We start from the raw sequence: 24,003 nt of genomic DNA on the forward strand, positions 1-24,003 counted from the left end.
GGCTTTTTAAAGAACTGTGCCCCTGGACCTCTGCATGGGTTGATGCTGAGAAGGACGCTCTTGCCGTTAGGGCCTCCTCCTTGCTCTTGTCAGCCCCTTGTCGCTGTCTTCCCTTGCAGGAGCTGTTGGCATGTCAGCAGAGCTGTAAAGAGATGCTGGCCCTGGTCGAGAAAGGCAGCCAGAGCGTTCAGAAGTTTGTGAGCGTGAGCAGCGTGCTAAAGCATTTTGACCAGACGAAGCTGCAGAGGCAGGTTGCCGACATTCACGTGGCTTTTCAGGTAGTTTCTTTTCTCCTTTGTTATGACTCTCTTGACAGTAACTAGCTCGGGAGACTACAAGGATGGAGAAACAATGAACCTCGCTTATCTTGCTTTCTGCCCCATCGGGATGCCTCTCCTTCAGGTGTTTGGAGACCCATCACTTTACATCTGCCTTTTCTATTAATTCATCGTGGGAGGAAAAAAGTGATAACGAGTCAATTCTTATTTATCACAACCCTAGAGGAGAGAGGCGACATGCTCCACTTTTAAGGGTATCCATCTTCAAGGAAAGAGTTGGCTCCCTCCTTGTGGCGGTGGGTTTGAACCATCAACCTTTTGATCGGTCACCGAGTGCTTAATGGCCATGTCCACAAGGCTCCCATTCGTCTCCAAGGGGGTTAATTGTTATTGTTAAGTGCCAGCGAGTCAGTTCCAACTCATAGAGACCGTGTGCACAACAGAAGGAAACACTGCCTGGCCCTGCTCCATCCTCACAGTTGTCTTATGTTTGCTCCCATCGTTGCAGCCACGGTGTCATTCTATCTTGCCCATAGTCTTCCTCTTTTGTGCTGCCTCGCTCCTTCACAAGCATCACGTCCCTCTCCAGGGACTGGTCTCTCCTGACAACATGCCCCAAGTCCACGGGACCAAGTCTCACCATCTTTGCTTCTAAAGTGTATTCTGACTGTACTTCTTCCAAGTTAGGTTTAAGTGTCTTTTAAAGATGGACTACTCTTTATTTATCGATTGTTATTTTATTAAAAGATCATTTTACTAGGGGCTCTTATAACAATCCAGACATCAATTGTATCTAGTATATTTGTACATAAGTTACCATCATTATTTTCTATCCATTTATTTTCTATTGAGCCCTTGGTATCACCTCCTCTTTTTTCCCACCCTCTCCTCCCCAACCCTTATGATGCCTTGATGAATTATAAATTATTATTATTTTCATATCTTACACCGACCGCTGGACAGAACCTCACAATGTAATCATTATTTTTACATCCAGAATATGGTAAAGAAAACTGGAGATTGGAAGAAACATGTGGAAACCAACAGCCGCTTGATGAAGAAATTTGAGGAGTCCCGAGCAGAGCTGGAGAAGGTGCTTCGGATTGCTCAGGAGGGCCTGGAGGAAAAGGGGGACCCAGAAGACCTCCTGCGGAAACACACTGTGAGTCCATCCCCGGTGGGCACATGGGCAGGCGACCTTGATTATAAAACATGTTTACAGAGAGGGAGAGACAGGCGGATGAGTGAGGAGGGTAGAAAGCTGTGGGCCACGAGACCCCAGGAACTTCAAGAGCAGTTGAGAAGTTAGCTATTCTGATGCCCTTGGCATTGTAAGGCATCATAGAATAACTCAGACTCAAAGTACTACTCTGTTGAGCTAGAAAATGTCTTAAATAGCCAAGGATGATGTAGCAGATAGTTTGCGGTGAATGACTAAGTCCTTCCAGCTCATTCTCTAAGCTAGCACGCTGTGGCAGGGATGCTCTATCTCCTGAAACGTCTCAGGACTGGGAGCCAGCCTTGTGCCCCTTAAACTGGCCATTGTGATCGCAATGACATCAGCATGGTGAGCGCTAGTCCTGTTTGAGCTGGTGGACGCAGATGGTGGGCACCCTGGGAACAGGTGTTTAGAGTCATCTTGTTCTGAAATATCAGTGGTTGTTTAGAAGCCACACTTGTCAGTGGTGAATGCAATCTATTTGTGAAGCAGCTGACTGCACTTCTTACCAGTGTCCTACCTCCGCAGGGCTGCTGGGACAAAGTACCACATATGGGATGGTTTACAAGAGCAAAATGCACAGACTCACAGTTCTATCAGCTGTGAGTCCACAGTCAGGTGTCAACAGGGCCCTGTTCTCACCAGAGCTTCTTGGAGAAGATATTCCTTATCTCTCCCAGCTTCCCGTAGCCCCGGGAGCTCTCTGGCTCACAGCTGTAGTAGACCTCTGTCCCCATATGGCCCCCTCCCCTCTGTCTCTGCACCTCCTTGATAAGTCACTCTGCTTGGATACGGACCCACTCTATTCCTGCATGATCTCATGATTACTTAACCACTAGCATCTCCAAGAACCCGTTTCCACATGAGGTCTTGTTTTCAGAGGTAACAGGGTATAGGACATCAACATATCAGTTTGAGGGGACACAAGACAAATCCTCCGGATCCTACAGATCCATGGTGTGCCGTTTTCTACTTCAAATCATGGGATTTTCAAAATTATACTGAATGTGTTCTTCCAAGACTGTGGGAGGCCCGGTCATGGGCACGTCTCTATTCCTGAGCCCAGGTGTGTAGTTGAAATGGCTCCTAATGGACCATGGACATATGGCCATGGACACATCACATTTAGGGGATGAGGAAGGGTTCATTCTGGCTTCTGCTCCGTCCTCAGCCTCTACCAAAGAGACATCCCTGTGGAGTCACGGTTAGAGGACCATACTTGGCGTACCAGAACATTCTACCAAATGTGAAAACCACAGAGATATATAAAGGGCTTGATGCATTTCAAATGCACTGGGTTCTGACTCATAACTACAGATGATTACAGTTCATTCCTGACAAATAAATAGTCGTTGCCCAGAAGGTTTGAAGAGCACAGCAGTGGGCAGGGAGGCTGGTTTAGAAGCGTGACAGCTTCACGGCACGGTGTTTGCTGCTGATTTTATTCTTCCTGATAGGAGGCTTTTTTCCACCTCAGCGGTTTGTTTTTTATTAAAATTGTGGTCATATATGTAACGAAATGCTTGCCATTCCAGCCCTCATAATGTGTAGAATTTAGTGGCTATAGTGACAGGTGCCATGTGCACAACCATCAACAGGGTCCATTGCTCCGTTTTGTCATCATCCTGAACAGAAACTCATTGTCCCCTCGGCAGAGACTTGTTTCCTTGTCCCCACTCCTGCCCTGCCGATCAACATCGTCTCTGTGCATTCGTCTGTTCTTGCCCTTTCGTGGAAGTGGGGCCTTAGAGCACGTTTCCTTTCGGGCGGCCCTCCTTCACTCAGCACGGTGGTCCCTGGGCCCATCCGTGCTGCACCAGGTCTCAGAGCTTCATCTCTCTTAATGGCGGAGTGCTATTCCATCGTACGGCTGAAGGGTGTTTTGTGTAATCAGTCATCTCTGCAGGACGCTTGGGTGGTGGCCCATTTTGGTCGTTGGAAAGAGGGTTCTGTGAACATTAATGTACAGGCATCTGTCCGCCTCCCTGCTTGCCAGTCTTTGGGGGTATATTCCTAGGAATGGGATTGCTGAGCCAGAGGGTAAATCTTCCTTAACTTCTGGAGTTGAACTTCTGGAGCAAGGAACTGCCAAACCTAACCAGGACCCTCTTGCCTACCTTCCCCGTCCATCCCGCCTCAGGAGTTCTTCGGTCAGCTCGACCAGAGGGTGCTCAATGCTTTCCTGAAAGCGTGTGACGAGCTCACGGACATCCTCCCTGAGCAGGAGCAGCAGGGCCTGCAGGACGCAGTTCGGAAGCTTCACAAGCAGTGGAAGGTGAGTCCGGGAGGAGGGAGAGAGCGGGAGGAAGAAAGGCTTCCTAGCTGCTCCTTGCATTGTAAAGACAACTCAACTGGAATCAAACACGAGAACATACCAGGCGGTGGTTCTAACGGTTCTCACGCATGGAGGCTCTGTGTTCAATGGAATGAAGCACGGTGCCATCCTCTGTTGAATGCCTTTGTGAAATCCCATGAAACTTTTGTTATTCCTTTTGCCCTGATGAAATCGATTTTATCAGATGGGTTAAGATGCCTTTTTTGCTGTTGTTGTTTCCTGATGTGGTGGGGGTGGGGGTGGTATCAAGCATCGAATGCAGTCAGGCACCATGTAGCGAACGCTCCTTCCGCGAGTCAAGTATGTTAGGCAGAAGCAAAAGCCAACTCACCGCCCCCAAGTCAATTCTGTCACAGCCACGTTCCAGGCCCGACTAAGAACGGCCTCTTCCGTTTCCTAGGCTTTACGTCTTTCACAGGAGCAGAGAGCTCATAGTTCTCCCGCAGAGGCAGTGGGTGGGAATCACTGGCCCTGTGGCTAACAGCTCAACACAGAGGTGGACCCTCGGGTTCCTGTGTCTTGGGGACACTGCTGCAATGACAAAGAACAACGCAGAAAGAGAGTTACTGTCCTCCAAAAGTTTATCATCAGTTTAAACATATAAATAAACGCATTTATTGTTTAAGGATTTCATGATGAGCAAAACACAGTCAATTTTCCCGAAATGCTTCGAGTCTCTTAGGAGAGAGAATTTGTTATACATAGTAGAAGTATAATTTAAACGCATAATCCCAAAGTAAAGCAACATGCCAGCGGACCTGAAAAAGTTTGTGCAAGAAGGGAAATAAAAGATAATTTTTCCACATACTGTTTGAACCACCCTTGTAGTTTCCAGCTTTGAGAGAGGGACGTGGACCCACTGAGATATTGGAGAGGAATTACTAAAACAGTTAGCCTTTGAACAGGGGTTTTAAAGAAGAGCCAGGGAGCAGGGAGGAAGTGGAATCAAATAGCAAGCAGAAGAGAGAGAGGCTTCCCATGTGATCCGTGGACATGCAGACCTCTGATCCGGCCCAGTCCCACGTGGGCGGCTTGGCGGGGGCAGTGAATCTTGGGAGACAAGGCCAGGCCTCTCCGATGGAGGCTGACTTCAGCACGAACACGGCAGGGATGCCAGGATCGGATTTAACAGAGACCCTGTGGAAGGCTGACTTCCTTAAGCCCAACTGCAGACAATCATGGAAAAAAACAGACAGACAGACAAACAGAACTCCGTAGAACACAGAACAAAACAGCAGCTTTGGAGCCATAGTGACCTGTGTGGGCACCATCGCAGGTGCAACCGCTGCTGCTTTTGCAAGTGGGCACCTCCTTCCTGAGGTGCCCCTGTGTAGAGTCAAACCTCCAGCATCTCTGTTCGCAGCTGAACATGTTGAGATTTCTGTTCGCAGCTAAACACAGGGAGCCCTAGTGGCGTAGTTGGTTATACGTGGGGCTGCTATGCACAGGCCAGTGATTCAAAACCACCGGCCACTCGGCCGGAGAGAGATGAGGGTGGGTGCTCCCATAAGACTTTAAGGCTCAGAAACCCTCATGGGCACTTCTGCTCTTCCCTCTGGGCTTGCTGGGCATCAGCATGGCCTCGATGGCAGTCAATGTGGTGAATTTGGGGACTCCAAAGATTCTTCTCCCCAAACCCAAATCCAACTGCCAGCATGTCATTTCCCACTCAGAAGGACCCTGTATAGGCTCTGTGCATCTTTATGGAACAGACTACGTCATCTTTCTCCTTTGGAGCAGGTGGTGGGTTGGAACCACCAACCTGGCAGTTAGGAAGATGACTCTCGCGGCAGGTTAATGAGTACGGTGCTGTGGAGGGGCATATTTCATAGGCACTCTATGAAGGCATGGCAGGGCCAGGAAGGGTGACTACAAAAATGCTCTGCATCTGGGCTGTGGTCCTTAATGAATTGTTTTACATCGCTCATACAAGCTGGGGGGAAAAAGTTCAGCCCTGTGCATGGGGAAATTCCAGTTATATAAATCTATTTTTACTTGCTAAGTCTGGAAATTGAAATGTCTCTGGTTTAAAAAAATTTTTTTTCCCAAAGGAATTGGAGTCTCTAAAGGTGCTGACGAAGCTCACTTTGTATCAACGGGGCTGCAGTGAACATGAATCAGGGTGATCACTGTGTAAACTTGTGCCCACATCATGTGGAAAAGGCATGGTGCAGGCAAAAGGAGCAAATTTCACTGGCCCCGTGGAAGAACGTGTGTGTGTGTGTGTGTGTGTGTGTGTGTGTGTGTGTGTGTGTGTGTGTGTGCTACTTCCACTGGCAGTGTGCTTAGTCAGGAACGTTTTTCTGACTCTGCCCACGGGATTCAGGATCTCCAAGGAGAAGCCCCCTATCATCTGCTTCATCTGAAGATTGACGTGGAGAAGAAGAGGTTCCTGGCCGCCATAGATGAATGCAGAACAGAGCTGGACCGGGAGACCAAGCTGGTGCCCCAGGAAGGCAGCGAGAAGATGATTGAAGAGCACAGGGTAGGTCTGCCCCAGGCGGGGAGCTTCTCAAAGCCACCCTGTTGCTCCCAGGCGACAGCAGATGGCTTGGTGGAGGGCTGAAGACAGGCTCATGGAATCTAAAGGGGACTCTGCTGGGAGCTCTCCTGTGAAGATGGATGGACGCGGTCTGGCTTCCCATAAGGCTTATAAAAATGTTCCTTCCACCCAGGTTTTCTTCAGCGACAAAGGCCCGCATCACCTTTGTGAGAACAGGTTGCAGCTCATTGAGGACCTGTGTCTGAAGCTGCCTGCTCGGGACCCGGTGAGAAGCGTGCCTCAGACTTGCCACGCTGCCCTCAGAGAGCTCCGAGCGGCCGTAGACAGCACCTACGAGAAGCTCCTGGGGGACCCAGACAAATGGAAGGACTACTCCAACAGGTACTCCCAGACTGCACCCACAGAGTTCATTGAGGTCCCCTTGTCATTGATGTGCACTCTGAGTCCCTTGGGAGCCATCGTGACCGTACAGAATGGAGTAGAAGTGGCCCACAGGGATTCCAGGGTTAGTCTTTTCTCCTGCTGAGCTGTTGGTGGGCTCAAACCACTGGCCTTCAGGGTGGTAGCTGAGTGTTTAACCACTCTGCCACCAAGGATACTCATTCATGTAACGCAAGAGAGAAGAACATCAGATTGTATCGTCTTATCCAAAAATGCCTCCTTGAATAGTGAATGTGGCTTCCAGTCATTTCCAGAGGGGCCTACATGCTCTTTCTGTGAGGCAGAACTGGACCATGTCCTTCCTCCCCCATTCCCTCCATCCCTGTGAGAGGGACATGCTTGGGTGGGTCAGTCCTTCATGCTGGTAAGGAGAGGTGAGGCTGACCTCAAGGAGAAACTTCCTTTTCCCCAGGGACTCAGAAAATACGTTAGTCATCTTGAGAATACCTGGCTATTATATTTCCATGAGACTCTTCAGAATATAATACATATTTTAGCCATCATAATACATTCCCTTAAAAAAAAGCGAAAACAACAATGTGTGGTTTCAGGTTTTCCGAGTTTTCCTCCTGGATTTCTGCGAAGGAGACCCAGTTGAAGGAGATTAAGGAGAGGACCATAGATACTGCCAACCATGGAGAGATCAAACGCACCGTAGAGGTGAGTTCTTGGCCCATCTTTATGTTACTGGAAATTTGACAGTAATTTAAGTCATGAAAGATGATCTCTTGCCTATTTAGATTTCTTGGATGAAAAATAAAGCCCTTAAAATGGTCATAAAAAGAAACCTTCTCATTCATTTTTATTTTGCCTATTGAGTTGTCAGTGGCTCTGAGAGTTGGTCCTGTTCACGGTACCTCAAGTACACCTTCAGCTCATGGGGACTCCTGCGAGGAAATGCGAATGCAATTCTTAGAGGTGAAGTGTAAGAATTGCCAGAGCGCACAAGACAACTAGCTTTTTCTATGATAAGTGTTCAGTCCTTCAAAAGGCAGGGTCCAGAAAAGTCAAGGAGTTGGGTAAAGTCACCAAGCATTCTTTCTACACCGAGGTCCACCTGGGTGGGCTCCTATCAGCCTCTGGAAGCTTGAATCAGCCAGGTAAACCCAGCCAGGATGGCGAGCATAGGCTTGAGTCAGTCTGCTCTCTGGGCGGGGTGCCCACCAAGCCTCTCGCTGTCAGCACTCCGCTTTCTTCTGCGTCCTGACACACTGTTGTGAAAGTGTTTTATCTTGCAGCACTTTTCTCATTTCTGCAGTCAGTGATAATCAGCTTCTGCGCTGCTTCTGTTCTCTAGGGTCCTTTCCTCCCTTATCCATTTATAATGAATAACCTGTGCATCTTCACAGCTGGGGTGCTGATTTCTAAATGGTAATAAAAGTATCCTAGAAAATTTAAACATGAGGTCAAAATAAATTTGTGGATTAGCCATAATATTTTTTAGCAAAAACACTCTTTGGCAATACAAATTACTGAGGTAGCAAAAACATCCTGATTTCATTTTCAATATATACCACGATCATTCCAGCTCCCAGAGCGTGAGATAAACAAGTTTGCTGCATGTCATAATTCTGAATTGTAGGATCACGTGTTCTTCCATAGCACACTGCAAAGCTATCTTTTGTTATGTGCAGAGAAATACATGTACATATCTGGCCTCCAGTTGTGAAGGTAGGGGGTTTGTTTGTTTTTGTTTTGGGGCATACACAGTGTTAACTTTATATACCTGGTATCGGCACTAGGGAGATCATTCTTCCTAACCATTGTAGATTTTTGTTTAAACAGTAGACACAAGGAAAGTAAGCAAGCACTCAACTGGCGAGGTAAGGGCTGCTTTTCATCTGCAAACCTTCTTCAACGGAGTCCTTTTCTGTTGTGAAGCTGAGAGTCACGATTGCAGGTTCTTGGTTTTGTTTTTTGGTCTTCCTCAAAAGCATGTCTCCGTCTTCTCTAGGATATCAGAAACGCCGTCACCAACAGAGGAGACACTCTCAGCTGGCTGAAGTCCAGGCTGAACATTTTGATCGAGGTTTCTTCTCAGACGGAAGCCCCAAAGCGAGGAGACGAGCTGGCCAAATTATCGAATGCCTTCAAAGCTCTCGTGACTTTGCTGTCCGAGGTATAACATCCGCGTCCACCCTGCACAGAGAATTCTGGGGGAGGTATCTGGAAGGTTCTTTTGTTGATAGTTCAGCAAATCCCTTTATGAAGACACTGTAGTCGAGAAAGAATCATTATGGCTTACCTGAAGATCGACGGAGAAGATGGAAAAGATGATTAAGTTATGGGGTCTGCTGCACTGGATATGTGAATTCACTGGATATGTGAATTAGTTAAAGAAAATGCTTAGCAAATCAACATATTTAAAATATTTTACTATAAACGCTTATTACACAGTAAGTTTAATGTGTTTCAATGGAGATTAAGCACATAAGCTAGAGCAGCAGTTCTCAACCTGTGGGTTGCGACCCCTTGGGGGTCGAATGACCCTTTCACAGTGGTAGCCTGATTCATAACAGTAGCAAAATGACAGTGATGAAGTAGCAACAAAAATAATATTATGGTTGGGGGGTCACCACCACATGAGGAACTGTATGAAAGGGTCGCGGTGTGAGGAAGGGTGAGAACCACTGAGCTAGAGTGTAAAACAAAAGCAGAAATGGATAATGGTGGCTCCTTTCTTAGGTGACCTGGGCCTTGGCTTCCTTACTTATGAAACAGGGGTGAAAATGCTTATCCCCAAAGTTTAAAGCATTGAAAGAGTCTCTGGAACAGAGTAACGATCCTTATACTAAAGTAGCCCAGGGTTAATCAGCAGGTCAGTAAAAGTCTCTTCGATAGTCTCTTTAGTTTAAACTTTTTGGACACACATTTTACCACATATCCATATATGTGCTTATAGATTCAAATATACAGACCTATCTACTTAATTTCTAATAGAGCCCCTTCTGTCCTTAGGAAGACTATTTTCCTGATCAGGGGTTGTCGGGAGAGTCTAATGCCTTAGGGAAGGGAAGCTGCTGTGAGAAGGGTAGTAGAGTTGCTCCTGCTGTTAAGTGCTCTCCAGATAGTTCTGACCCATAGCCTGGTCCTGTGTCATCCTCAGAGTGCCCTTCTGTCTGAGCCCATTGTACACTAGCATAGACCTAGTATGTCTTGCGTGGGATCCCTAGTGGTGCAGTGGTTTAGGTACTGGGCTGCTTAACCACAAGCTTAGCAGTTCAAACCCACCAGCTTCTCCTTTGGAGAAAGATAAAGCTTTCTACCTCCTGAAAGATTTACAGTCTCGGAAACCCTGTCCAGGGCTATTGTGAGTCGGAATCATAAAGGCAGTAGGACTGATCATTTTATTTTTTCCTCACTTATTAACTATCTCACTCTGCAGACTTTTACAATTGGGATAATATTAAAAACTCTCCTATCTAACTATTTTGCACATTAATTATGTATACCTGGCAGATGTAACCACCAAGGTACAAAGCAATAGTAACATTGGTTGTGATGTTTAAATGTTACCTTGCTGGGCCATGATTCTCAGTGGTTTACCAGTTACATAGGGATGTAATCTGGATGTAAGGATGCAATCATTCTCCATTTTAAAAAAAATCTGATGTTATCATTCATTTTCCCAAAATGCTGCACTTCACATAACAACCTAGTCTTTGGAATCTAGCCTCTTTGATAAGGGAGGAGTGGGTGCTTACATTTGCATTGAATAAATGATCTTTGGGATGACTGTCTACCCAATGCCCACAGTGCTCTCTGATTCTGAGAGTTTGAATTCTCTCCCAAACCAGCCAACCAAACAAAACTCAAAACCACAGCCAGTGAGCCCGTCCAGTCTGACTCCGAATGACTGCATAGAACCAGTGGAGCTTCCTTTAGGGTGACAAGACTTTCAGTCTCACAGGAGCATGCAGGCTCCTCGTCCTCCTGCGAGGCAGTCGACTGGTGGGTTCAAATGTACTGACGTTGTGGTCAGTTGCTCAATGTGTAACCCACTATGTGCCAGAGTGCCTTGAATAGTCTGCAGCAATGGTTCCCAACCTTCCTAATGCTGCCACCCTGTAATACAGTTCCTCATGTTGTGGTGACCCCGGTTGTGGGCATATCTGCATGTGGGCGGAACTGCCTGATGACGGCTAGAGAGCGGTGTCTCGGTTCCTAAGACCATCTGAAATATGGTCTTAGGTGACCTCTCTGAAAGGGATAGATCCCCAAGGGGTCGCAGCCCACAGGTTGAGAACCGCTGCTCTACAGAGCTCTCTAATTTCACCATTTCATTGCCGTTTAACTCATGATATGTTCTAATTCATGGGGATTGAGACTGTAGTGGTGGATTTCCCTACACCAAACGTACTCTAAGCTACGTGTGATCTAACTTTTAAGTATCGATCTCAATATGTGAAAGAGGGCTTTTGTAAGACTTTTTTGACAAATTGAAAACAATGGCAGGATTAATCAAATTTTGGATCCCAGGCTACTTCAGCCCTCTGGTCATCCATTGTCCATAGCGATGGGAAAGGTCAGCTGGTGGCCACCACTGTCCTCTACCTGAAATAATGGCATTACACTCCTTTACTCTCTACTTGGTCAACTCAAGTACCAGAAGGGCTCTAAAGCTTAACTCATATTCGGGGGACCTTTAATGCAAGACCTAAGAAGTAGCTGGATTCCTGCTGATAGCGGAATGTATAATATTATTCATCCCACAAAAAGCATGTTGGCAGCCTTTAAAAATAGGCATTTAATAAAAACATTAGCTTGATCTCCCCAGTGCTCTCTGATGCTGTTCAGAGGGCTTGTCCCTTTAACAAGTGTTTATGCAGGTGTTCATTCTTGGCCGACTTGTTTGTCTCACACTACTACGTCCTTTATCTTGATATCCCTCTTCTTATTTACTTACTTAATGAAAGCAAAGAGAGCAATGGATTTAAAAAGCAAACAAAACAAAATAATAGGCTTGACACATTCACCCCTACTTTTGACTGCACCCCATTTAGCAATAACTCCTGCTGAACACAGGTTGTTGGTGAGCGTGCACTGAAAGACGGCTGTGGATGAATGCACAGCATGTGCTAAAGAGTTATGTCTTTGAGCAGAATGGATGCAGGGTGTCCTGAGACCTGGAGTTTGTGGTTTTCAGGGCTGTTCTGCCATCTTTCTGCTTGTTTGGCGAGCAATGTGCTCAAAGCTTGCCTTGAGCACATTCCAATCAGAAGAGGGTCAAAGGAGAAAAACAAGAAGGATAAGAGGAGGAAAACCCCTTTAACCTTGATGTTAAAGAGAAATGATAAAACGTCATTAGAGGTGTGAACATGGACAGGGATGGGCTTTGAATATAAACCCTGTTGATGAACCTTAAACTTGAGGAATCAGAAGAAAGAAAAGAAGGCGGCAAATCTGAGAAAATGTCAAGTAAGAGAATCCATTACAGAACCACGCAATGAGAAAATACATATATTTATTAATGCAATGTGAGAAATGTATTGTAAGCATTTGTTTTATTCTTTTTGTTTTCCTTTCTAAATTGGTTCCCTATATAGTTTGAATCGGATGACCTCAACTTTCAAATAAGGCACTTTTATAATTATGTGCTATTAGCAGTGAGATTGCAATTATATGATTCCAAGAAATAACATAGGAGCCCTGGGGATGAAGTGCTTGCTCGTTGGGCTGCTAACCACAAGGTCAACAGTTTGAAACCACTCACTGCTCCGAGAGAAATAGGAGGCTTTCTACCCCCGTCCAGAGTTAGTCTCGGAAGCCCACCGGAGAAGTTCTGCCCTGTTGTGTGGGACTGCCGGGTCAGAAATGATTTACTGGTAGTAAAAGAGAGAGGGAACAACATCCACGGGGACAGCAAAGGGTTTGTAGAAAAGTGGGATTGATAGATCGTGGCGTTTCCTCACAAACCATTTGAAACCCATTCATATGTGTTTTTATTATTTTGGTTTTATTGCTACATTGAAAAAAACCTTTTTGGTAGTTGTGTTTTAATACAATACCACAGGCAACTACATCCAATGAGACTTGCATGGCATGACCTGTATTTTAACAAAGATTAAATAGCCTCAACTATGTGGTAAAAGTCAGAGCACAGAGTATACATTTGAAGCTCTTGGCGAGCACTTGAATGGCATATAGTCTTGAAATATTTAAAGTTACCTACACTTCCTTAAGTCTTATCTGATTTATATTTGTTTCATGAACCTGTAGGTCGAAAAGATGTTAAGCAACTTCGGAGACTGCGTCCAGTACAAAGAAATTGTAAAAAGTTCCCTTGAAGATTTAATTTCTGGCTCGAAAGAAGTCCAGGAGCAAGCAGAGATGATCTTGGACAGTGAAAATCTGTTTGAAGCACAGCAGTTACTTCTTCATCACCAGGTACCATGCCGCTTGCCCTGGTCACTAGACATCTATTGAGTGCACTAGGGACTGAGGGAAGGACCCTGGAGGCTCAGAGGGCTACACACTAAACTGATAACCATAAGGTCAGTAGTTCTAACCCACCAGCCAGTCCTCCGGAGAAAGATGAAGCTTCCTACTCCATAAAGATTTGAAGTCTTGGAAACCCAATATGAGTCAACATTGACTCAATGGCAGTGAGTGAGTGAGTGAGTGAGTGAGTGAGCGAGTGGCAGTGAGGGAGAGATCCAGAGGGTACAGGGGTTGACCTCTTGGGTGGGCGGGGAGATCCACTGAAATGGTTGAAAAGCACCAAACACTTCTTATTTATTTATTGTTTTCAAACGCATCTATTCTCTCTGTTCGCCATTAAAGTAGTTGAGAAGATCCTGCAAAAATAAACGATCAGACTGAAAGTCCCAAGGGTACCCAGAAGTTCAGGGAACTTGTGGGAGGACATGGATTTTCCTGGGATACTCTGCATGAAACGTGCTGAACTGACCTTTCTGTAACAAAGCAGAGAAAGCCTGGAGAAGGATAATGGTTTTTGTCTGTCTGTTTGTTTGTTGTCCCCTCACTGGGATTTTTGACATTGTATGAAAATCGTGTTTCTTGGGTGACAACTCGAAGTGCATCTTAGTTGTAGAAATCCTAACATCAACTTGCAATGCCAGAAATTTTGGGAAGAGTGTTGATCAGGCAGTGTTCATTAGAACTGAGAGTGAAGAAAATCCCGTACACTTTGTGATAATAAAGAATCCTGATCATCTTAACCCTGGCAGTCATAGGCACTAATGGGATGTGTTGTGACTTCCGAAAACGCCATGTGAGGAGAACTGTTTTTAAAACAAAATATTCTAATCAAGCAATTCCAACTAACGTAATATGTAGCAAAAGACTGGCTAATTTTACATATAATAATATGTAGAAATAGAATTTATATAATGTTTCTGTAACAATACACCCTGTAGGCTTTATAGGGATACTTAATAATGCTGGAACATAAAAAATTAGTGCCTAGTGTTACATTGTCCTCGGTCATTATAAAAGTGGTATTTGGGTAATGATATTAATATTTTGAAAGTCCCCCCCACACAGTTCTTGGACCAGGTGCCTGGTTATATGGGTGCATTTCCTTTGTGAAAATCCATAAGCTATATACATCAGATTTGCACTCAAACATTCCATATTTATATTAGATATGTGTGTGTGTATACACACACACATATATACATGTATGTTTACATGAAAACCTAATTTTCCCTGGCAGATAAATCATTCTGAGAACCCGTGATCTGTGACACATGTCCTCTTCACCAGTCAGAACCTTTGCATGTAGATGCCGTTTGAGCCCTCGCAGCCCGGGACCGACTTTCTGCCCCGCTGCCACAGTGCTGGCGTTTAGGGCTCTGCTTAGGGGGACCCTCTGTACTCATCTGTTGATCAAACGTTTCAGCAAAAGACCAAGCGGGTCTCTGCCAAGAAGAGAGACGTGGAGCAGCAGCTGGCGCAGGCGCGGCCGGGAGAGGCGGCGCTGCGGGGCCGCGTGCGGGAGGAGCTGCGGCAGCTGCAGAGCAGTCTGGCTGGCGTGGAGCACAGCAGGGAGAAGCAGGAGCGCCGCATCCAGGTAGGTGCCGCATCCAGGGAGGTGCCGCATCCAGGGAGGTGCCGCGGAGAGGCTGTGCTGTATCTCACACTGAAAAGTCATGCCAACCTCACAGCCATCGTGTGGATTGCGACTCCCGACGAGGCTGCCTTGTAGGACAGGGGCCAACTGACCCTGTGAGTTTCAGAGATTGTTGGGGAGTAGAAAGCCGCCTCTTTCTCCCAAGGAGCGCCTGGTGGTTTTGAATCGCGCAGCCCGACCTGTAAACCGAGACATGCTCTCTCACGGCCCTTGAGTCAATGTTGACTCAGTGACCCCCCAGGACAGAGCAGAACTGCCCCTGTGGGTTTCCAAGACTGTAACTATTCCCGGAAATAGAAAGCCTCATCTTTTTCTTGAGGAGCAGCTGGTGGTTTCGAACTGCTGACCTGGCGGATCACAGCCCCACTTGTAACCAGGACAGCACTTCTCACACTAGCAGGAGCAGCTCGGCCCCTGCCTCAGTTGCTCCAGCGCTGTGGGAATCCCTTCCCCAGAGTTAGCCCTTTAAGGCACCACAGCCAGCAGGTGGACCCGGCAGGCGGACCGGCAGGCCCTGCCCCTGGCACATTGTACAAAACTGGACCCTTGCCCAAAGTCACACGGAAGAGACCAGTAAGAGAGCCAGGATTTGAACCCACCCCTGCCTGTATCCAGACGTTGACATGATGTCATTCTGCTTTTCCAGAAAGCCCAGCACATTACCTTAAAAAACCCCAAAACCCTCCAAAACAAAACCTTTTCAGAACTGCCACCTGTTCTCTGTCTTCCCTCTCCCCTTCCCTTTACTCCCTGCCCGCCTTGTGGGTTTCAAAGAGCGCCTGTGTCACACAAGGATTAAGTCCGTTTCCGTGGAACTCTTCCTCCTTTCTGACCACTCAGACCCGTGAGTGGGTCTGATGGGTAAGGTAGGGAGGTGGGGTTAAGGCTGCGACCCTTCTTTTTTATTTTGTTCATCTTTATGATTCTTACCTTTTGTTTGTGGAATATGACATAGACAAAGAAAAACATACTCCATATGGTTTGCACAGCCCACTGTGACAAACCGGTGACAGAATCCCAGCGAACACCGCCCCCCACCCCACCCCCCAATGTATGTGGCTCTTTCTTCTTTTTACTTTTCCCCACGCACCCTCCTTCCTTCCCTCCCCACCCCACAATCATAGTCTTTGAAACTTTCCTTTGATGTGAGACTGGCTTTTCCCTTTATAGTAATACCGTCGTGAAGCCTTCGCCTTTCTGAGACTGATCTCTTTGCTTCTTATCCACACTTGAAATCGTGTCTTAGAGCCACTGGCTGTGACTGGTGGAGGACTCAGAAATCACTGGGTCACAGGCTTTCTGTCTGAAAGCGATGACAGGGACACCCAGAAAGGCAGTTCCTCAGGATGGCCTTAGGAGAAGTGTTACTAAGCGAGACTGGGTGGAATTCATTCTGGCTGCTAACTGGGCATCCATGGCTTTCCAAACGAATGGAAATGTGACACTGTTTTGTGACACACTTCCGTAATCTCTAGGGTGATCAGTTATTTCTTTTTCTCTCTCAAATGTAGGTCACACTGAAAAAATGGGAGCGATTTGAAACAAACAAAGAGACAGTCGTCAGATACCTTTTCCAGACAGGATCCAGCCATGAGCGCTTCCTGAGCTTCAGCAGCTTGGAAAGCTTATCTTCGGAACTGGAGCAGACAAAGGTAACCCGCTCTCACCGCGTGGGTCCTGGTCCTTGTTGCTGTCCGGTGCTGTAAGTTGGTTCCGACTCTCGCTGGCCCTGTGCACAACAGCACGTCCTGCGCCATCCTCCCAACTGTCCTGGTTGAGCTAATAGTTGCAGCCACGGTGTCATCCAACTTGTCGAGGGTCTTCCTCTTTTTCACCGCCCTGCTACTTTACCAAACAGGATGCCCTTCTCCAGGGATCGATGGCTCCTGATGACATGTCCACAGGACAGGTGATGAAATCTTGCCATTCCTGATAGAGCATTTCTGTGAGGGTTCTTGGACGCTGCTGCAAGTATAGTTGGTCAAATGAAAATCATTGAACAGAATCTTTGTTTTGGCCAGGACAAACCTCCATGAGTTTTATTAGCCAAGGATAGTAAGTTAAAGATCCATAGATCCCTGAGCCCATCCATTCATCCATCCATCCATCTATCCACCCACCCATTGATCCATCTGTCTGTCCATTCTGGAGTAATGTCTGAGGAAGACGCCATTTCTTTGTGAACAGACCGATGAAAGATACCTTTGTCACCATTGCGATATCTTTCCCCCCAGGAGTTTTCTAAACGGACAGAAGGCATTGCCGTTCAGGCTGAGAACCTGGTGAAGGAAGCCGCTGAGATACCGCTTGGGCCCAAGAACAAGCAGTCGCTTCAACAGCAGGCGAAGTCCGTCAAAGAGCAAGTCAAAAAACTAGAAGACACGCTCGAAGAAGAGTATGTGCTTGACCGGTCCTAACCATCCCTCTCTGAGATAAAGTTAAATCCCACCTTTCCTGGATATTGTCTTCAAAGCAGTCTTTTATAATCGCAGAGTGTCTGTGTCCTGCAGCATGTGTTCAGGAAGCAACTCATAATTCCAAAGAAAGTATCACTTAACCAGACAGCAGCACAGAGTCAGGGATGGGGTTTTTGCCTCTGAAGTTGATGCTGTCCCAGAAAAAGGCGCATCTGTTCAATTCTGTGGCCTTTATTGTAGAGAGAACCTCAGAGCCAATATTTAAAATAGTTTCACAGCTGTTTTATTTTGTTGTCACTAGGCACAGGGAAGGGGAGAGCTTTTGTTTGTGTCGATTCTAAGCCTAAACACCTATCTTGGGGACTAGATGGCCCCAATCCCAAGAAGCCAATGGAGCTTATCGATAGCACCTCAAACCCTGGTGACTATAGATGGACTTGCTGTGTCCAGAAATGATCTTCAGCAGCCTGTTTTATTTGGAAACCCATGGTGTGTGTTTGACTACGAAGGAAGAGTGGATGGTCTGATCTACTGCTATTCTGTTACATATACACAAAAATAATTCGGAGGGAATAAACACTTGAGGATGTAGCAGGAGGTCCTTGAAATTAGACAGCCTTTACTTCTATTTTAGCAGCTTACCGTTTTTACGTAATAGTGAGTCACCAGACATTACAGCAGCATATTCCTCATCAGCTATGTGATATCATTTCTCAGATGGACTTTGAGATGTACAATTTGTTTCTAATATGATTAATCACTGCAAATCAACAGCTTACCACTTCCCAAAACGTTGCAATCCAGTCATTGGCTTAAAATGACAAAGAACTTGATCTGCTGTTAAATATTCTCCATCACGTTTTACAAGGAGTAACATGTACAGTTTGTTAAGACGGAGGCCACTTTTATTAGCAATACCCATTTGAATCCTTATTTCATTTTGAGGGTCCCTATGCTGCATTATCCTAAAGCAGAGAGCACTGGACAAACCAGGGTATGGACTTGCCACTGTGAGGCTAATGTGACAATCAGTGATGTCGCAGATCTTTTAGTGATCTCTCAAGTGCCTTTTGGTAAACAGGGATCTCCACCCCCCACCATCCATTCCTTCTTACAACCCAAGGACTTATCAGTTCGATGATATACTGGGAGCTTCTTGGTCATTTTCTAAAGTATAAGCCATATGTAGCTGGTGACATAGAGCTACTACAAACTGGGAATCTATATTTTAAAAGTGTTGGCCAGGTTTACCACCAATAAATCACATGTCGTGTTAAAACAGCTAGGGTGCTCATGTCCAAGAAGTTGCTGATGGCCTTTGGCACCAGGACAGCACAGATGTCTAACAGCAGCTGAAATCACACACACACACACACACACACCCCCCCCCCCCCACACACACACGAGTTGCAGGTTTGGTTCTAATCACAGGAAGCACTCCTGCCCAGCAGCCTGGTGTTGCATTCGCAAACTAGCCTTCCCTCCCAAAGATGCATTTTATAGAGGTCTTTGAGTATCAAGGTCCAACACAGTGTCTCTCCTTTTAAAAGCAAGAAGATCGATGCCCAGGAAACTAGGACCTTTGTAACTTCTGGGACAATCCATCCCAGCAAGTCCTGGCGCTGCAGGCCACAGGCAGAGCTTAACCAGCTTCTACTGGGAGTCATCTTCCTTTGCGCCCAGTAATGCATTGTTCGAAGCACCATTGCATTCCTAGCTTATTGCAGCAGCTGCCCTCTTCCAGGTGTGTTCTCAGAGGAGCTAGGGAGACGGGAGGGCTGAGTGGCTGACTGCTCAGCACAGAAGTACACTTTGTAGTTCTTGTTCCAGAGTGTCTGCTTTGAAATGGTCGCAAAGGCCTTTGCGAGCTGTCGGCTCGGTGACTGAAAGCACGCTGTGTGGTTGCTCGCTATTAAATGACTGCCTTTTGTTTACTCAATGTGATTAATTTTAGTATTAAAACCATGGAAATGGTGAAAAGCCAGTGGGATCATTTTGGCAGTCATTTTGAGACCCTGTCGGCCTGGATAACCGAGAAAGAAAAAGAGCTCAATGCCTTGGAAAGTTCGCCATCGGCCTTGGACGTGCAAATCGGCCAAATTAAGGTGACTTGCTCACATGTTCCATTTATGCCCCATGCGTAGCTTTGAAGGATGCCCTTCTTTCCTTCTGTCCAGTGCTGTCTGGCCCCAGGACAAATCTCTCAGTGCTACGTGCCTCTATGAAAATTAAGTTCACACCAAATCACTGAGCTAAGAGGAAAACTTAATAGAAGGATAATGTTGTATCAATATTGTCTGACATGTGCATTCAGCATCGATGTGTGTGTGCAATATCATTAAAATATTTTTATGGTTACATTATTCTTTTTCTTGATTTTGACTGAACCCCTCTGGAGTGCTCCGTTGTTCACTGATACACTGTGAAATGTTTTCCATCGCCCAAAACTATGTGCTTTCTAAGAACTATTCCTATGAGTAGCATTGACCCTAAGCAACCACCAGGAGGCCTTCCAGAGATTACCTTCTTATATGGGAGGCAATCCGACGCCCCCTCTGACATTTCCATCTAGGATGACCTTGAGTTTGAACTGCTGAGATGCGCTGTGTCAGCTCTGTTCTCCCCACAAGAGCCACGTGGCTTTGGCCCATCCTCATTCACTTCATTCAAACAATGGACACACAGGGGGCTGACAGAAATAGGTCCTGTGTTCATATCTCTTTTGCTCTCTGGTACTTTTTTTCTTTTTTCTTAAACCCAGCACATTTTCAAGATCCCACGACTTCTTTTTCCGTCACTGCGCATTTTCCTTGGACTAGGAAAACCCCCTGCCACTTCACTCGATTACACGTAGTCAGATTAGAACCAGGGTGAGGGAGCATGTCTCATTAGGACTCAGAGCCAGGGAGCTCCATATGCCTGGTGGGAGGGCAGCATGTTTGGGAGCCCAGATTAGACTGGGCTGTTCAGATTCTCCTTGTTTACCCCACTCCTTGTGCAACCCAGGACCCAGTCGGTGTGGTACATGCCATCTGCGTGTGTATGCTGGGCTGTGGTCGGAAGAGATGCAGAGCCCTTAGACAAGAGTGTGAAAGGATGGTGATCTCTAAACGTTGTAAGACGTTACCATTTGATTATTTCTACTAAGTTCTGAAGAAACAAAATGAACTGCAGACTGAAATACGTGTTTTCTCCTCCGATTTCCCTCTTTTGAGGTTTAACCGGAACTTTTTAGCCTTCTTGTCATGCATTTTCTGCTATTTGAACCTTTAGTCCAGGATTCTGACTGTGCCCAGGATCAGATGCCATCTAAGTGGTACTTTTATGGGGCAAAGAGGTGCACATTTTACTTTCAAATAGACCAATATCTGATAGTATATTTCCATGCCACAAGTCTCAAAGTACACCTGTATCTGCCCCATATGCCATTTTTGAAAATAACCTCAATGATATTAAATGAACATGAATACCAGGAACAGTATTTGCCAGGTGTAGGCAAAGGTATAATGGAACACATTGTACGCTTCCCCATTGATCCAATAGGTTCATATTCTGTTTCCAAACAGAAGACTCTATCATGGGGGATATTTAAAAACCCTCAGGCCCTTGCTGTGAGAGTGTTTCTGGTTGGTGGCTAAAATGAATGAAGCATTGGGTGGTGGGGAGGAGGAGCACTCTTAGCCCAGCTCTTGTGCTTCCTACCTGTGAGCGGCCGCCCCAGCCACCCCCAACTCCTCATTTCCTTCTTATCAACGGATTTGTTCTTATGCCTTACTAATCATTCGTAAATTATATCATCTCTACCTTCGACCTTTCTGGGGCCACAACCCAACCATATCACTCCATATTTTTCATTTTTGAGATTTGTTGGTGGCATCCATTAGTCTAAGAACTAATAACTCAGTCCTCCACTAGTGCTTAACACAATTATTGACCACAGGGCCTTGGTGGGGGTTGGAGGGTGGATAAGTATGCTTGTGACAAATGCCCGAATTAAACAAAAAACCAAATCAGCTAGGATCTTAAACAATAGCAATACAATGAAAGATGCTGTCCATGCTCAGTCCCACCCAGACACCCATCGGATCGACACGTGTGGGCAGGCCTGTGAGAAAGAACATGAATAGACACGCATGGCACTTACCGGCTGCGAGGTGTGTGCGACTCATCTACACAGCCGTTATCCCTGACCATGCTATCGCCTATAAGTGGAAGTCACATGTTCCATTTTCTCCTAGGATGAGGAACACAATTTCCATTGAAATTGTTTCCAATTGACAGTCGTCTGAATGTTTAGCTTTATTTAGAGGCATGTTTTTACCCTCCCAGAAAAATAATCTTTGTTCTCTTATGAACAAATGAACTTCTGTCTTTAGGATAAACCCCTCCCATACATGTGCTCCTTTAAACACACACACACACACACACACACACACACACACACACACACCCTGCATAACAATCAATGGTTTAAATGTATTGGGCAATAGGTCCTCTCTGCCCCAGAATGAATGTACGGTGTCAAGGCTTTTTCCTATAAAGAACATGAGCTCATAGATCTTGTATCAATCTACAAAGTAGGAAGCTTGGCTCAGGAGCAGCAGCATCGCCTGGGGGATTGCTTGCTCCATAAGAAAAGTCTTATATCCGGCCCCCCCACCCCCATTTTTCCTGAATTTTTTCCTTGGGAATGGGCACCATTTTATAGGTGGAAACTATGGGCAGAGAGAACAGAGGACAGACTTGAAAAGACTGCTTTTAGCTAGGAACGGACTCAGAAAATATGTGAACCACTCAAGTGCATGTTTAAGAGAAACTAAAGGGCTGTCAGCAGTAGCTGTCCTGTTTATTATTAGAACGCACTGTTTCTGCAGATTGGGTGGGTGTGTGCCTGCCTGGGAGAGGCAGAGGCAACCCCCTGAACGATGGGAGACACCGTGTGATTCCAGAACTTTCCCCGTTTTACGTCCCTGCAGACAGGAGCAGTCATTTCTCTCCATTCTCCATAGCCATGTCCGAACACCCAGTGCTGTTCATAGCTGCTCTCTAATGGTCTAAATGTATTGCTCAGTGAGGGAAGCATTTCCCCATGTGTTTGTTTGCTTTCCTCTATGGATAAATGCACTATTGTAGGGAGGCCAGCCTGCTCAGCCTGCATGGTCGTTTTTCTTGTCTTCGCTATTAGGTCACACTGCAGGAAATAGAGAGCCAGATCGGGAGCATTTCTGGATTAGAAGAAGAAGCACAGTCTTTTTCTCAATATGTCACCACCGGAGAATCGGCTCGAATCAAAGCCAAGTTGACACAAGTCAGGCGGTACTGGGAAGAACTCCGAGAGCATGCGCAGTGCCTGGAGGGCACCATGCTGGGACATCTGTCTCAACAACAGACCTTTGAGGAGAACCTTAGCAAGGTAAGCACTGGTCCATTGTTGCTAAGGTTATCCGTGTCACCTTGGCTTGCTAGTGAAATGTAACAAAGACTAGGAAAAGACACAATGGACCAGCAATCAACCTACTTGTCAGTGATGAGGAAGTGGATCATGATTTCTCCAGGACTTTTCTCTGAAGGAGTACAAAAATATTTCTAGCAGAAGGACCTTCGGTCTTAGTTGCATTGCTTTCATGTAATGGGGGATATTGTTTCATTTTATGTGAAAAATATGTTTTATTATCATACATTGGACAGTATCAGAAAAGAGAAGTCATACTTCTCTTCAATAATGTTATTTCATTTGATACATTTAAAATATATTTTATACTTCTATGTTTTATTTTATCATTATTTTTATTTAGTTATATATTTCACTTATTATTTACTTCTATATTATATATTTATATTTCACCAATTTTTAAATATTGCTCCATTTTATGTTTCAGATCCAGAACTCTGTGTCTGAATTTGAGGATAAACTTGCTGATCCAGTTAAAATATGTTCATCAGCTGCAGAGACCTATAAAGTTCTCCAAGAACATATGGTAAGAAGGTGCTTTAGTGTGCCTGTTTATTTATCAACTCAGATACTTGGTAATTACTGTTTAGAAAGGAAACACTGTAAATAGCTTCAAGAGAATTAAAAGGGAAAAGAATTTGTGTAGCTGAAGAACTGTACGGATCAAATGTAGTCACGCCAAGAAAGGTATGTATGCAAAGGGGAGTTTTCATGTAAATTTTACATTAAGTGAATATTAAAATGCAAAGTGTTTCTCTTTGTGTGAATATGTAACATGTTCTGATTTTAATAAGCCCTTCCTAGCCAGTCTTCTCGTTTGTGACCTTTAAAAATTAAATATGTAAGGAAAGGGAGACAGTTAGGTGACAGATTTCCCTTGCAGATTTCCAGACTGTAAATCTTTACAGGAGCAGAAAGCTTCATCTTCCTCCCACATAGCAGATGGTGGGTTGGAACTACTGACCTTGACATTAGCAGCTCATTGCATAACCTGATGGCCATTGGGAGGCTATCTGCAAAGCATCCAAAGAGATGTCTCTAGCAGAGTTCCGGGAGTGGGCAAAGTGGGAGGACCAGGCAGAAAGGTCTACTAAGTAGGGACAGGTGTTTGTGACTCACTTAGGAGACTATTCATCTCTGGTATGTGCACACCTGTCCACAAATGGCAGCGATAGAAGGCAAACGATTGATAAAGCAGCTCTACAATGAGCAGTGGCATCTCTAGGTTTTGGCTCTTTCAGAATGAGAAATGCATTTTTTTTT

At 45.7% G+C, this 24,003-nt stretch overlaps 1 protein-coding gene across 1 annotated transcript in view; it reads left to right on the top strand.

Annotated features, from left to right (window-relative positions):
- The window catches only part of LOC115871020 (nesprin-1-like), a 196,492-nt gene that overhangs the window by 168,535 nt on the left and 3,954 nt on the right, over window positions 1-24,003 (top strand). Inside the window, exons 20-33 of the mRNA XM_045294562.1 lie at window positions 120-278; window positions 1,276-1,440; window positions 3,638-3,772; window positions 6,159-6,317; window positions 6,508-6,716; window positions 7,328-7,436; window positions 8,731-8,895; window positions 12,996-13,163; window positions 14,641-14,811; window positions 16,383-16,523; window positions 17,106-17,266; window positions 19,243-19,393; window positions 22,474-22,701; window positions 23,168-23,266. Of these exons, the coding sequence (XP_045150497.1) occupies window positions 120-278; window positions 1,276-1,440; window positions 3,638-3,772; window positions 6,159-6,317; window positions 6,508-6,716; window positions 7,328-7,436; window positions 8,731-8,895; window positions 12,996-13,163; window positions 14,641-14,811; window positions 16,383-16,523; window positions 17,106-17,266; window positions 19,243-19,393; window positions 22,474-22,701; window positions 23,168-23,266 (2,220 nt within the window). The remainder of the gene's footprint in view (window positions 1-119; window positions 279-1,275; window positions 1,441-3,637; window positions 3,773-6,158; window positions 6,318-6,507; window positions 6,717-7,327; window positions 7,437-8,730; window positions 8,896-12,995; window positions 13,164-14,640; window positions 14,812-16,382; window positions 16,524-17,105; window positions 17,267-19,242; window positions 19,394-22,473; window positions 22,702-23,167; window positions 23,267-24,003) is intronic.

The sequence above is a fragment of the Echinops telfairi genome, unplaced genomic scaffold (genome assembly GCF_000313985.2).
Source record: "Echinops telfairi isolate 266 unplaced genomic scaffold, ASM31398v2 ScPeMD7_3533;HRSCAF=4204_0, whole genome shotgun sequence".
Taxonomy (NCBI): Eukaryota; Metazoa; Chordata; class Mammalia; order Afrosoricida; family Tenrecidae; genus Echinops; species Echinops telfairi.